The sequence below is a fragment of the Trichinella spiralis genome (assembly GCF_000181795.1).
Source record: "Trichinella spiralis strain ISS 195 chromosome Unknown Scfld4, whole genome shotgun sequence".
Lineage (NCBI taxonomy): Eukaryota > Metazoa > Nematoda > Enoplea > Trichinellida > Trichinellidae > Trichinella > Trichinella spiralis.
The window spans coordinates 2,527,990-2,544,196 of NW_003526943.1; the positions used below are offsets into that span (position 1 = coordinate 2,527,990).

The window sequence follows — 16,207 nt, forward strand, 5'->3', positions numbered from 1 at the left end:
AGTACTTACTGAACGACATTTAATTACTTACTAAAATAATAGTAAAAATTCAAATACTTGTAATTAAGTGAACAGCTTTATATAGTAATTACACAATAAATTTGAGAAAAGGCAAAAAACAACAGAGATACAGATAATTTTATGAAATTACTTGGCTATTACATGACAGATAATAAACGCTAAGTTCATAGATTGTACAAAGCAGAATACCTTTAAAAATTTATCTAGCATTGCCAATAGGCTTCAATTGTGCTGAAATTCTGATGAACAAAGCGTAAATTGTGTGATTCTTAATTTAATTTAGTGATGGAATCTAATGCAAATTACTATTTTTACAAAAATGGCTTTATCAAAGTCACATTATTATTCATAATAGCATATAAACAGATACAAAAATTATGTTTTACTAAAGCAGTCACTAAATTAAGTATACTTAAAATATTTTTAAAGAAATCAATAACAATATTTTTTCTTCACAGAAATGCTGGCGTAAAAACTCGAAATGTATATTTCACTTCATTTGTAATGTCTTGCTTTTTAATGACTGTAAATTGATCAGTAGCTGATTGGTCTGTTGACACAATAGCGCCATACAGTAGTTACATACAAACAAAGCCAACAGGTCATGACCATCTTCTCTCTTACTTTAATTGGAAGCATATTTTTAATCTTTAAAAATATGTCCAACTGTTCTTGTTTTTTTATGTTTTACATAAAATGTTCTATGCTCACCTAACATAAAAATTCACGTGCAGTTTTTACTCGAACGTCTTTCCGTCGACAGAGTGCAATAGACAGTTAACTAATAAAATATTAATTACGTACAGTAATAATTCTGTCAGCATATTATGTAGAATATGTTAAAATTCATATAGATATAAATAAATAAGTAAAACATATATCTAAAATATTTTTAGCTTTGGTTAGCTTACTAGATCTTAAGGAACATTAATAAATCGCCAGTAAATAGTTTATCTAAAAAGCCAAATAAAAAATTTCCTTTTTTTATGATTAACCTATAAAAGAAGCAAAGTAGCTACGTAAAATGTATTATACGTATGTATATAAACAGAGAGAGTTATATATACATTATTATGCAATATTTAGAAAATCCACCAATCATGTAATTATCCTACTTGTCAAATATCAAATGACATTATAAAAAATTAAATTACAAATTAAAAGTTTTAAAGTAAAATAGAATTAAAAAATGAAACTTTTCTATCTGTGAGGAAATTACAAATGTTTATTTAAAAAATAAATAGACAAAGAAAGTCAATTATTTAATAATATACTGTGGGAAAACTTGAACAAGTCATATTAATGTGCAATTCAATAAGTACAAACTGCTTTGCTGAATTATTCATAAAATTTTCATTACATAAATCATAACTTGATGAATAAGTTAACAAACCATTATATTAGCTGGTGAACATTTTCAATTAGGTCACAAGAGAGCTAGGACATTCGCCGGTATAAATAAGCGGGTTAACTTCTTTCATTAAAAAAACAGCCACTGAAAAAGATAGATAATATTATCAGAAAAGGTGAATTCATTTTTTAGAAATATTTAGAGTGAATACAAAGCGAGACGTTTTTTGTTTACTTAAAATGTGCATAAAAGCTGACAGAGTATCTTATGCGACGATTAAAATGTTTGATTTAGAAAAATTAAACTCACATTACATTAAACATCACAAATAAACTCCCGATTTCTAAGAAAATGAATGTTTATTTTTATTTTTATGATTCACTTCAATTTAATATTTTATTTTTTTAAATATATTTTATCTAAAATATCATATTGCATGTACATATGGTAACATTATACCTGATTATTTCATTGCTTACTGCCTGTACAGAACAGATGATCAGATTCTTAATTAAACAAAAAATTATTGTAAAATTTATATTAATTCAGTTTTTAAAACGGATCATTAATTAATATTTATGTATTTTTAACAGACCCCAAATTAAATCGCTTAGTTAATAAATATGAAACAAAAATGATTTATGTTATATATCAAAATAACTTTTAGTAATTATTCAGAAATAAATACCCTGCATCTAATTATCAAAGCCTACGCATATTACTGCTCTAATATTTAACCACTGCTTCAAAAGATAATTAAAATACGTAATTTGCTCATTACCACCGATTATTTTTTTAATTTATGCAAGAAAATAATAAAATTTTAAGCCTTCATGAAATAATATGTAAAAATAGTATAAAAACATGTCCATTAAAATTAAATCCATTTATATTTTAGAAAAATGGCGCTTCATTGAAATAAAACAAAAATTTGGAACAACAGCTTTAGCAGATTTACAGATTTAAAAATGAAATAAGTAAATTAATATTAAAAATAAGAATTTAAAATTCTATGAATATTATAAAAACAACGCATACGAAATACATTTTCCTACTGTAATATCATAAACTTTCAAGCTAGGCTACCGTAAACTAAAGTTTACATTGGGCCTACTGTAGTATGTGTGTGCGTGCAATTGACGTACGTTTCAAAGATCGATTTGGTATTCGATCGATATAAAAGTCCTTTCCAACGAATCGTGTTATACGGTGAGCTTTCAGTACTATAAAATTCTGCTGACACGGCCACAGTGGTTGGCCCATTGCTGCTCTGGTTGATCACGTTTTCACCAGGAGGAGCTGTATTTTACAGTCGGCTGACTTTTGAGCTCACTAAAAAAGTAAATAATTTACGAGTTATTTGACGTATATATCACTTATCTGTGCAATGAACACGCTTTTTTGCTTAGGATGTGCAATTCTTTGATTAGTGTACCATACTGTATTATGTATGAATGCATGCTCATTTGACACTTACTGCATCAGCGAATGCATGCACTCTTTATTTTCATTACTGGCTTGCGTTGTTCACCTTTGTATTTTTATCGCGCATAAATTTTATTGTTTTTTCATAACTGTAAGATTTTGTTTTCTGTAAAATTTTAACACTGTAAAAAATTGCAATGCTTTGATCGTTAATGCTAACATAGCAGTTTGATTGTATTGTTACTTAGCATTGCTTTATTCCAAGTTCAGCAGGTCAGTTTTTTTTGACAGTACAAACATACAGTAAGGCTGCATACGACAGTTGTTTAGGTTGGTAATGGAACAAAATAATTTCAATGCTGAGGATGCTTCGCAGAAAGAAAATCCGTCGAAAGAGACAGCACAGTTGGTTAATTTGAACAGTGCAATAGATAATGCGTAACCATATTTTTAATATTACAATTTTCATAGTAGCTTTATTAATCGATTTATTAATAAAAAAATTAAAAACCATTTAGGAATCCATCGGATACTAATAAGGATAATTGCATCGTCTCCTCAGTTATGAACAGTAAAGGAGAAGCTTTGATCTCAGAAAAATCTGACGAACCGGTTTTCAATAGTGCAAATGTTGCTGATGATGCTACATTGTCACTGGAAATCAGATCACTAACAACGATTCATTCATGTAAAACGGTGGAAAAAACAATAAACGAAATTTCGAGTGAGAAGGCACTGCCCGGGAGCTTAAAGCCAACTGCCGTGAGAAATTTACATATTCGAAGACGATCTTTGGATGAATTTTTCACGACTACCCAGCTCCGGCAATTCGAAACAATGATGGGTAGCCGAGAGGAGCCGGCTATGAGATTGTCGAAAGCTTTGGAATATAACAACAACGATGGAAAACAGGTGATGAATAACAGTTTGAGAAAATCCCCTTCGTTGAGTGAGAAAGCACAGAATTGTCCGACACTTGTGGCAAGTTTGAATGCATCAAGTCCAACAACAGTGTGGAAATTGAACAATGTACCATCGTCGGTCAAGAGAAGAAAATTGCAAATTCCGGGAAACAAGCTGGTGGTGCCGGTTGTAAGCCAGGCGCAAAGTACAAGCAAAAGAACATTATCAGAATCGCCTCCATCAAAGGGGATTGTTATCAACAGCTCTAATTTTAACTTCATTCACCCAAAGATAACGCAAGGTCCAATATTCCCTCAAAATATTCCAACGGTAAGTGACATTTTTATCTTCCTAAGCTGACTTTAAATTGTTTAAAATGTTCAGCGGTTTTCTTTTTGTTCCTGGTTTTGCTTTTGTAATCTTTTCACAGATTTGTATAATTTAAGTTTTACTTACAAAGAATAGATATATGTATGCTCAATGGGAAGTTTTAATTTTATGATAAGCATATGTGTTAAAGAAAAAAATCTTCGCCAGTGGAATTTTTAATATTTGAAAGTAAAGCATAGGTTGACATTATCACAGCTTTTGTTTAATGGATAATATATAGTTAATGAGAAGTAAAATAAAAGTATTCAGAAATTAAAAATATTACCATTGATAAAATCTCGCTTTTTTCTGTGATTTTGTTGTATGATGTAGTCGCTTACTATAAGTACAATATTCTGCAATCAAGATTTACGCTGTAATGTTCCAGTAATGTCAAACTTTTTTCAGAAGTAATAATAATATTATTTATATATTACTTTTTATAATTTAAGCTACTAATGTTCTGTAAATTAAATTATTTTTTAATTGTAAGATTTAAAAATATGAATTATTTATTATATTTAGTATTATTAAAGCATGCAGAATACTATATAAAGTGCAGAATTTGTGATTTTGAAAAGTATTATTGTTGCATCGGTTCACATTCTAGTCGAAACACTTTTATTTCTGTTTTTTTGTGTTGTATTCATTTGAAAAAATACATTTGTATTTTATGTGTTTTTTGCGTTATGTTTTACATTTAAAATTAAAACTAAGTTGAATATTTTTGATAAAATATTTGTTTCTTTTAATGGTAATGGAGTCAGCATACTATAACAGTAAGAAATCAAGTATGAACTACAGTATTAAGAGCAGATAACTTTAGTTAAATGTTGGTAGTTTAGGGAACTTTATAAAAAGTAATGAATTAAAACACATTAAATTAAAAGTTAATAATAATAAATTGTTTCTTTAGGAGATGGGAGAATTTATTAAAATGCATTTTACTCATTTAAACATTTTCTTTGACGTGTTGCTGATGTCTGTTATATCAGTTTTTAGTTGTTTTTTGTTTCAGTTTTCAAAAGAACAATAAATTTTAAAAATTAATTTTAATTAGTATTGCAAATATGTTGGTTGGTTTAAAGTACGAATTTATCTTATGATACATCGAATTACAAAATATTATAGACACAATTTAAAATATTGTATTTATGTATATATATACAATTTATTAATTTGGTTTTTTAATCATTTAAGTTGGTTTATATGGTTATGAAAATTATACAAGTTTTATTAAGATTGTACTTAGTTTTCATAAGTGCGTAAGTAGATGAATTTATTCAAGAACAATGAATTCATAGCATTTTGAAGTCATTTATTACTCATTAAAGATTCAGAGTTGTAGTATTTTATATTAAATCTGCTGTTTTCATGTATGTTTTTTGTGTTAATATTTATATGTATATGTATAAATTTCATTCCATTAGTGGCAATCACCTTGTTCAATATTTAGAATAGAGCACATTCTACAGTATTTGTGAATCAATGTGGTACTTATTCGATAGTTGGCCTTGTACCATCGACAAGTTCTTCAAATGGAAACCAAAAGACATCAGATAATCAAGTTGCATTGTTATCACCGCGCAAAAGTTTTCGCGTGTCTGATTTATCTTCTAAATTGCCTATTGCACCACGTCCAGCTCAGTTCATATCTCCTGCTAACAACAGCAGTGGTTTTGGTTTACCTGGTGCCGTCAGAGCAACTTCGCATGTTACTCATCCTGTTTTCTCTTCGCTTTGTCGAAGTCCGATTCCTGGATCCAATTCTTCGGTTTTTTATCCAGCCAATTTAGTCTTACGCTCTGGGCAGGTAATTAGTTTTAAGGTAGGTTTATGTTATTTATTTACTTCATAAGGTTATATTTGTTTTTTACCAATAATTTGTGTGCAGACATTTACATGTGCATATAGTTTTTAGTTATTGAATGTGGTTAAGTATATTTTTGTTGTTTTCGTAATATTTATTTGTGTTATGGATTATTGTAATACGATAAAGAAAGCTTTTTTACATTTAGCAACCTCTGAGAGCAGCCCATCCAAATTTGCATCCTGTAAATCGACGATTACCTTTTAATAGACCGGTAGTTAATCGTGTAAACTCTGAATCGGGCTATGTGACGTCTAGTATTGTATTGGCATCAGTGTCATCAAATACCCACGAAAATCAGTCAAGCATTGCCAAAGCGGTGACAGAAAGTGAAAGTTTAAAGAAAAATGAATCATCACCAACTACTTCAGGAAACAGCCATGATCTTCTTATTAAGAATTATGTTCCACTGAAGCCTAAAGAAGCATTGCGACCGTTTTCTGATGCTCAGCAGAACGATTCCAATAGGGCTGCATCATTTTTGACTTCTCGAGATGATAGATTATGGCAAATAATCGACTCCGTTATTAAAAAAAACCTTGCAATTTCTCAACTTAATGCTGTAGGCGGTAAAAATATTTTACGCAATGGCTCTGGAGATAAATTTTCATATCATGAATTCCTTTCTAATCCTCAAATGGTGGCAGATCAGTTTTTTCACAGCAAAGGGCATGATGCTGAAGTTGTTGAAGAAGAAACTTCACTATCGGTGAGAAGTTTTGTATTAAAAATGGAATCAGTTAGAAAGTAAATTTAATGTAAAAAATCAGGAAAAATTGAATTTTGAATTTTTTAGGAAATAAAGCATGTAGTCTACGGTTATGACATATTGGAATTGTACCAGTATCCTAAGGGGTATCCTGAAGTAAGCCCATATCCACAGTTTTTGCTAGATGAAGTTGCCAAATGGCGAACAATAGCTAAATTTCGTAACCATGTGATGCCTGTTTTGTCGTTGAATGATGAAAGTGTAAAGGTGGAAGTTGAAAATGCGGAAATGGTGAAAAATGAAAATGTGGGAAAAGATCTACAAAATAGACAGCAAATAAAGGGGAAAAAACGAAAGGAAGAAGTTGATATTAAAGAGAAAGTTGAAAATGTTAAGAAGAAGAAGCTAGTCGAGTCAGAAGAAGCAGATAATATCAACATTATGAAGCATTTGGCTGTGAAAACATCTACGTCTGCAGTTTGTGATGTTAAACCAAATTCACAGTCACCTAGAGTTGTATGTAAAACGGAAACGCAGGTGCAGTCGCCTAGTTCGAGTACAAATAGTGAACAGTTTATTGATAGTGATCCAAGAAAGTGGACTGTAAGTATTTTTTTTATTATAAAATGGGTAATCAATGAATTAATAAGATTGTGTCATGCTATTGCTGTTTCTTTTGTTGTAGTGTGAACAGGTGAAAGCATATGTACAGACTATTTTCAAAGAGGGTGAAATTGACACCTCAGTATTTGTAAATCAGGCAATTGATGGTATTGCTTTTTTGCTGTTGAACAAAGATCACCTCGGTGAGCTGCTTGCCCTTCGTCTGGGACCCACGGTGAAGCTATTAGCTGCAATAGATAAGCTGCGTCGTTTTCAGCATTGATTTGATGCGTGTGATTATATTATTCACTTGTTTGAACTTAATTTAGTAGTGACGTTTTTTTCATTTGTAAACCGACGTATTGCAAGCAATTTCCGGTTCTATTGCATTTTTTTATAAAATAAAATGCTGAAAATTTATTTCAGTAAGTACACAGTGAATGTTTGAAATTGATTTTTTGTACTGTTCTTCACTGTCATATGGTGTCAAATAAATGTCAAATTTGTCAATGAATAAAATTGTTCATGGACATGCATTTGTACAGTATGCAATTTTAGTTACATTTTGGGGTGTGGCAAGCAAATTTGTGGATGATTATGTGATGAATTTTACAAATATTATATATGATAATTAGATGAAGTTAAGGCATTTTAAAGCAATGAAGTTACAAGTGAATACAATACAAATAAATGATGAAGTTGTAATTGGTATGGACAACTTTTTATGGGAATATTTCAAAATTACGTGACGTGACATTTTCTTTGTAATTCTAAGAATTTGTAGAAATTGAAAAGTTTTGGGAAATTTGTACAGACAGAACTGTTTACGAAGATTTGGATGTTTGTCATTTTAAATTATTTATAAAATCAAAAGCAAATGTTATCTCAATTTTAGAACGTTCCGTATTTGTCATGTTTAATTGAGTCTTGTTTTGGACCAGAAATGCAAAATATTGAGCATCACACACAAAGCTTGTATCATAAAGATGATGTAAATATGAATTTACATAAATATGCAAATTGTTATAAATGGGAGAAAAATAATAGAAACGAAAGATTCTTACGTTTACTGTAGTGATTTGATAATACTTGGAAAAGATCAATAATGGAGTAGACTCTTATATAACTATTGTACAATTAAGCATCTGCCAAAAATTAAATATTGGTGCATTTATGTATGCATGTGTCATAATTATAAACATAAATGTTCATGAAGGGAAACGAGCCTTCGTATTACTACATAAAATTGAGAAATAGGAAAAAATAGTTTTATTTTTTGCTGTTGCTAACATGGAAATAAATTTAGTTAGAGTGCATTTAATTTAATTTAATTTAATTTAATTTGGCTAGTGACATTTTTCTTTAGCAATCTTTTGAAGTTAATTGGATACTAATTAATAAAAGAAATAAATGACAAGTAAGAAGAATGGAGTTCTATGACTAAATATAGCCCTGTATATAAGCTGTTTGCTTATTTTCAAAGTAAAGAAAAACAGCTCATATAAAGAAAACACTGATTTCCATTTTAAACGTTATTTTTGCTTACATGGCAAAGTTCAATTACGCGTTTATCGGTAACCAGCTTATTTTCTGTTAAATTTCTTTTTTAATTATTTATTTTATTTGAGAGGAGAGAATTTATTAAAAATTAAAATACGCTTGTGCTTTTCATTTATTATGTGATAAATATTGAAAACAATTTAAAAATTTCTTTGAAACTTAAGTATAAGCATTTAATGTAATAGTAATGCCTTGATATGTTAAAGAATCACAGTAAGCAGAAATTGCATAAAATTTTGAACTCATTAAATTTTAGAATTTTTTGGAATAATTTCTGGATGCTGCAGTTTTATAAAATGTACAGTAATTTTGCAATAAAAAGTGTTGTCATCTATAAATGCAAATGGTGGAATTTAAGGAAATTGGCAGACAAAGGTAGAAGTTAACATGTTTTCATAAAAATGATGGCCATTATGAACGCAGTTTGATTGGATAACAAAATGATAACTTATTTACAAAATATCTGGACATATCGACTATCAAAAACATTTTAACAAAGTAATATACTATTCATTGAAATAATAAAGAACTAATGTATGCACATTTTCCATTATTAGTGGTAAATTTTATTCAAAAATTGCAAATTGAAGATTTACTGTAAAATATTTTTCACAATAATCGATTTATTCTCAGCATGTAGTAGTTATAACAGTATGCTGATATGCAATGGCTAAAACAGATGGTCAAACTTGTAATTCGTTTTATTAATTCGTTAATTATGTTAATTCGTTTTTAGTGGGAAGCCTTTCTTATCAGCAGTACTTTAAGTACTGATATTTTGGCTTTATCTTGACATGCATTTATTATTGCGGATTTGTTGCAAGCAAAATATTAGTCCGATAATTTATTATTGGCTTTTCTATTATTAAACTAATTTTCTTCATTAACATGCACCACGCATCACAGTTTCTGTAAACAAATGGAAATAATCTTATCACAAAATATCCCTTTTCATAATTTTAACATAGATCTTTCAATTTAACTATATTTTATTTTTTAAAGAGAATTACAGTGAATAATCGGTGTTTGAAAATCCTCATACAAGAACCTCATCATTTATTTCTCAAAACTGCTGAAGCACATGCTGTTATGGCTGTTGATTTGAATGATAATGCATTCATTTCACAGACTGAATGGAATGCTCTTATGTAAAGGCTTTATAACATTTTCATTTATATTTGGTTGTATGTATGATTCTATATTTATCTTCATAAATTGAGAATGATTCATGTAAATCATTTTTATGTTAAGAAAATGAATTGTTTGGTTATTAACTTTAGCACGATACATATGTGCAGAAGTCTTACATAACCAAGAAGGAGAAATTATGTTCACCTCTTAATCATTTTTCAAAAATTTGTCTAAAAGATGATTATTTATATCCTCATAATGCATGATTATTGTATTAAGTTTACTAAGTTGATTAGTTTTCAGAACATTTATTATACTTCATTTCATATTTAATACAGTATTTTTCTAATACTGTGCACATTTAAACTACAGCTATTTGCACTGGAAGGTTTATTTTCAAATTTAATAATTTAAGTAAAGCATGAAATAAAATTTATGCATTATCTTTTCTACAAATGTTTTTGTGCTTTTTATGCTATATTGTTTGCAAATGTATTGTGTATCAAAAATTGATAATAGTAATGCGTTTTTACCTTTTGTTTAAATTAAACATACGACGGAAAAACACATTGTTCTCGTAATTTTCTTGGAAGAACTGTTTGCGACTCACTGTTCAACCCTCTGAATTTAGCATGCAAATTGCTTATGCTATCATTTGTTCTGTGTTTGATACTTTCGCTGTTGGATATTAAGTTTAAATTTTTAGCCGTTTTTAAATGCTGTTTTTGATGATGAAGCAAAAGAGTAATTTTGGTATGATTTGGTTTTGACTATTTTCACTCATCTCTTTCAAGATGGTTATACTACCAACTGAAAGCCAATATAAGCTACATGCTTATTGCATAAAGCACAGTATATGATCAGACAACTACTCAACACACGTAGTTTTATAGAAACACAGAATTTGAAGAAATAGACTAAGCAGAAGAATAAACGTGAAGCTGTTTGGTTTTCAATGAATTTTTTGACCTAGATTTACCTGTCACTTGTTGCGATTATTGGTCATTGGTGATGCCGCCATGATTGATCTGCTACTTTTTGTGACACAGAAAAGATATTCATTATTTTTATCAATAGATCTTTTATTTAGCATATTACTAATGGTTAATGGATAATGTAGGTAATGCTAAATGTCAAATGAACTGCTAAAATAATATAAATCAGTTATATTTTATTAGTATTTCTGAAATGAAGTACAAACGGATATGATTCATTAATTTTATGATTTTCAAAAAATTTGATGCATCTATTTATGTACGCTAAAAAGTATCAAGTGGTAATTTTGCTTTTTCTTATTACCTATTACTTATTATTAGTAACCAAGTTAGTATAACTGGTAATAAAATCAGGTATTTATGTGATGAAATTGTCAGTGAAAAAATATGCATGTAAAAAAGTGTTACAAAATGATGTGAAGAAGTGAATTATAATGAATACTTGAGCTGAAATGGTAAAAGCTATGGGTCTTGAGGTTTAGGCACCACGTCATCAGGCTTCTGCTCTTTATCCTTCTTTTGTTCTTGATCTGTAGGTGTTTGTTCTTGCTGTTTGTGTTCTTGCTGTTTTTCCTCTTGCTGTTTTTGCTGAGGTTCCCAGTCCAGCGGAACGTCTTCTAAGCCCATTCTTTTATTTATGGCGTTCAAATTTTCGTAGCATAGCTCATAATTTGGTTTATCAGTATAGCCAAGCGTTTTCAAATGTTCTCCAATATTGCAAAATTCTTCAGGACAATTCTTGCAAAATTCTTTTATGTCGTTTAGCGCTATTTCCTTAACATTACTGTACTCTTCCAGTTGTTTAGGAAGAGGAACATGCTGGAATAATTTTTCTTCAATGTACGTTCAGCATGTAGAAGTTATTAAATTGCTTACTTTTGGTGGAACGTAGCCTTTCCAAGCTATGGTACCTGTACTGAGGCGGATCATCATAAAGAACCATGACCAGACGTCATCTTTACGACATTGTTCTTCCCCTCTAAGGGCATCCACGGAAGCGAAATAAAGGGTTCCTCGAAAGGCGCATCTTTCACGTGGGCGCCGCAGGGTTCCGTCATCTTTTACATATTTTCTGCACATGCCGAAATCAAGTAAATAAACTTTCCTGTAATCTGGCGCACGACCAATTGCAAAATTTTGCGGTTTCACGTCTCTGTGCAAATATCTACAAAGGATAAAATTAAAAAGTGAAAGACAGACACTATGATACTTTTTGCAAAATATTCACCCGCATTCGTGCAAATCTTGCAACGCTTCCAAGCTGTTCAGCGCTAAGAAAACGCTGCTTCTGACGCTAAATTTTGGTCTCTCTTTACCAGCGGATTTACGTCGCAAAGAATTGAGGACGGTGAAAAAATTTTCCCCAACCAACGTCATAACAATGTAGCAAAATGTTGCATTTTTGCCTGCGCCGACAACTTTGCATACATGCCGATCATTTAGTTTATTCAGCTCCATCATGACTGTCATTTCAAATTTCAAAATTTGCATTTGCTGAGCAGCCATCTCAACCTTAATTGTAGAAATGAAATAATCAATGAACATTGAAAATGATAAAACGAAATAAAATTTTGCTCTTTAAACATACTTTCATCGCATTGATGCTGTTCGTTATGGCGTCTTTGACTTGGTAAACTGATGCGCAGCCTCCCATTCCGAGCAGTTTTTCCACAATCCAACGCTCATCGATACAGTCGCCAGGTTTGAAATTTTCCACTTTGCTTTCTTGATCACTACTACCCATTAAATCTTTGTTTCGAACAAGTTGCATGAAATAGCGTGCACTCCGCACTACTGTTCAAAACAAAACAACACTGAATCGAAAAGCTGAAATTCATAAATTAAAGAAAATGTTTTAATGTAGTTGTTTTAATTTTTAAACAATTTAAACTGTTGCCATTCATGTTTAAAATACATACAGTATTTCTTCATTAAATACATTAGAATTTAACTTTAAACCATTAGTTAAAATTTAAACAAACGTTTCTTCAAATGCTACATTCAGAATTTTTAACATTTGGCTTTGAAATGTAAGGATGCATCATAAAATTTGGAACTTGAAGAGTAATGTTTTATGCATGTACTTCATTCGATTAACAACATTGTCCATTGCAGAGTTTTGAAGGTTTCCTAAACTGCTGTGAAGCCATTCATTTTAAATAGTTTTTTTTTGATAACCCAGTTTTAAAATTTTAAGCTCAACTGAATTGTCAGTTATGAAAAAAAATTTCCAAAGTTATAAAAAAAATCTGCTTTTTGTTTTTCAAAGTTGGTCAGTTATGTTTGAAATAGAAAGAGTTTTTTCGAAAGCTTTGAAAGAATTCTTGAGCATAACGTCAGTGCTACTTCAGCATTGCAGCTTATTTTTAGTGCAACTTCTTTGTCAGATAATTTAAGAATGATTTTAAAAAATGTATCATCTTTCAGAATTTGCTTTAAACTTTTAACTGTTGACATAATTTTGAAGACTGTTATTTAACATTAGAATGTAAAAATGAAAAAAATCCCTACTCTCAAAAACCAATTAATTCACATCATTTATATTAACGGATCATATGTGCATGTGAACAGCTGGTTGTAGGCCATCTTATAACTTATACATTACGATGTTTAAGCGTAGCTCAGTTTAACCAGGCGTTTTAGAATAATTAGCAGTTTATGCATTTGTTATTTTCTATTTTTCAGAACAATCTTTTCATTCAAATAAAGTTCAGTTGATTAAATTAGCAACGAAGCGTTTATTTTAGTTGAACCTTTTTTATCGCCATACTTTTGCTTACGTCATTCAATTGCAAGCTTTGATTCAAATTTATCGATTTTAATGTTTGTAATTGAAAAATTTCATTTTCATCTAAACAGAAAAAATTACATGATAATTACAAAGTAGTTATCATGTAAATTATAATATTATGGTTGACAGTCGTTTGAAAAGTGCGACTGTCATGGAAGCACCAATGATAGATAATTTATGAACAGTTTTTAAGTTTATCCCCTTTTTGAAAGTAAACGAGTGGCATATTAATCTCTTGATTGATACAGATGTCTCATGGAAAGTCTTCTGGTTCCAGATTTTCGGCGACATTTACAAAGAACGATGTCTTTGAAGCAACGTCGAAAGTCTTGATTGCAAAAGCAGTAAATAAGTGGATTGACAAGGGAATTAAAATAGCCCAGCCACAGAAACGCATCTGATAAAGCGGGTGAAATTGGACATGAAAATTTGGCGCTGCTGGTTTCGTACAAATTTTCAGAAACGGAAAGCGTGCTTGGTACTTGGAAATTTTCCGCCAAATTTTCTTTGAGCTTTCCCACGCCAGGATGCGCGTGGCAAATTGGCTCGATGAGATGCAAGGTGAAGAACGGAAGCCAGCATACGGTGAAGCCGCTCACCACTATGCAAACAACCACTATCGCCCGACGTTCTTTGGCTTGCAGGGATGAAGCGAACAGGCGTCTTGTTATTGAGATTTCATTGTTGAAGAGTCCTGAAAATGAATGGAACCTTCTGCCGGCTTCTGGACCACCACTGTCGTGGCTGTGACGATTATTTGAAATCACAGCAAACGCTTTTCTGCTTTGTTGATTAGTTTGACAAAACGAAGAACTCGTTTTCAACGGTTTTGCAATCCTTGCTTCACTCATAAAAGGGCCAGTTGTTGTATTAGTGGCAATAGTGGAAAATGAGCGTATTGTTCTTCCTTTGGGTTGAGCTTTGCAAACGCGTCTTGCGCGACCACTTCCATTTGGGGATAACAGCTGCAGTGTTGACTGTGTCCAGCTTAAAACTGTAAAAAACGAACCGAATATGATGCATCCGGAAAATCCATCAGCCGGACTGTTCGATGGGCGTTGGGCATTGCCCAGAGATGTTCTGTTCGAGTTGTCGCTTGAGAGCACAACTGATTGTGATTTTTCACTCAGGGATTGCTCGATCAATGCGTGCTGCAATGGTTTCACCTCAGACAACCGATTGCATTCACTGTTCAGACTGTCTATGGTTCTTAACCTGCACCGTATTACGCGAACAATTTTGCAATAAACGAAAAGAATAAGCATTAGTGGAATGTAAAACGAAGCCATTGATGAATAAATTCGGTACGAAAGCATAGTCGGATAAGTACAAGAATCAAGCTGATCAGGAAACTCCCACGCCGGAATTACTAGCGGTAAGCTTGAAATCAAAAGCGCAATGCACCAAACAAACAGCAGTGCGGTTATTGCAAGACGCCTCGTTTGTCGACCTTTGTATTTCAGTGGATCAGTGATGGCAAAATACCTGTCCAAACCGATAATGCACAAATTCAATATTGAAGCAGTGCAGAGGAGAACATGAGCTGTGCTCCATAAACGACATATCAACCTTCCAAATTGCCATGTGTGCTTGAATGCCATATCGATCAAGGCAACTGGCATTACCAAAATTGAAACAAGGAAGTCGGCAGTGGCTAATGAAACGAGAAGAATATTCGGTGTCGTCTGCATGCCTCGGTAAACGGATACGGACAAGATAATCAGTCCATTTCCAATAATTGCAAACAGACACATTACTGCAAGCACGATCACCCAAACCAGGGTCAGCCAGTGCATGCCAGTTAATGCTGATTTTAGATGATGCAATCTGCTATTAGCAAAATTTTCAGATTACAACACTTACAGGAAACGGACCAATATCAATAAGTTGATAGACCATTAACTTTGTATATCTTATTCACGTGTTGGAATCGAACCAATTTTCAAGTTCAACCAAAATTTATTGCAATATTATTTATCGTCCACTGTTCTTCAAAATCATTCCATAACTAAATTATAATTTTCATATCACTTGAAAACGATCAAAAATTGAATAAGCAATAAAAACTTTAATAGATATTTAAACAAAAATAAATCAATTACACTGAAATCAAAACTACTAATCGATTACTATTTGGATTTTTGTCTTTTTGACGAGGCACATCTGAAAAGTGCATCTGGAAGTCACATAAAATTCTACGAATAACTTTGGATAAGCATTTAATTAAAATGAACTTTGCTATTAATGTAAACTGAACAGTAAAATTGTAACTCATAAAATGTAATAAGTTGTAATTTACTATAAGATATCGTTTGTAAAGATGCTTTTAAAGTTTCTGAGAACATTTTTCATATTAAAATAAAATTTTCATTTGTTTTCTACAAAACTGCATGAACTAAGTTATATTTTTAAAAATTATATTATGTCAATATTAAATAAATATTAAATCTTGGCACCAAAAAAATCAATTAGCAAAAAA

At 31.0% G+C, this 16,207-nt stretch overlaps 3 protein-coding genes across 3 annotated transcripts; 1 reads left to right on the plus strand and 2 right to left on the minus strand.

The window, feature by feature from the left end:
* Positions 1–3,361: 3,361 nt before the first annotated feature.
* Tsp_00663 (hypothetical protein) lies at positions 3,362–9,963 on the plus strand. Its single transcript, XM_003376393.1, has 6 exons — positions 3,362–4,030; positions 5,526–5,882; positions 6,088–6,648; positions 6,736–7,251; positions 7,334–7,454; positions 9,824–9,963. The coding sequence occupies exons 1-6, from the start codon at positions 3,362–3,364 to the stop codon at positions 9,961–9,963; spliced, it is 2,364 nt and encodes a 787-aa protein (XP_003376441.1).
* A 1,436-nt stretch (positions 9,964–11,399) lies between these two features.
* Tsp_00662 (conserved hypothetical protein) lies at positions 11,400–12,681 on the minus strand. Its single transcript, XM_003376394.1, has 4 exons — positions 12,526–12,681; positions 12,166–12,449; positions 11,814–12,102; positions 11,400–11,756 (listed from the first exon to the last, which is right to left on the minus strand). Exons 1-4 carry the CDS (start codon positions 12,679–12,681, stop codon positions 11,400–11,402), a joined length of 1,086 nt encoding a protein of 361 aa, XP_003376442.1.
* A 1,274-nt stretch (positions 12,682–13,955) lies between these two features.
* On the minus strand, positions 13,956–15,524 carry Tsp_00661 (5-hydroxytryptamine receptor 1D). Its single transcript, XM_003376395.1, has one exon. It carries the CDS (start codon positions 15,522–15,524, stop codon positions 13,956–13,958), a length of 1,569 nt encoding a protein of 522 aa, XP_003376443.1.
* Between the last annotated feature and the right edge of the window lie 683 nt (positions 15,525–16,207).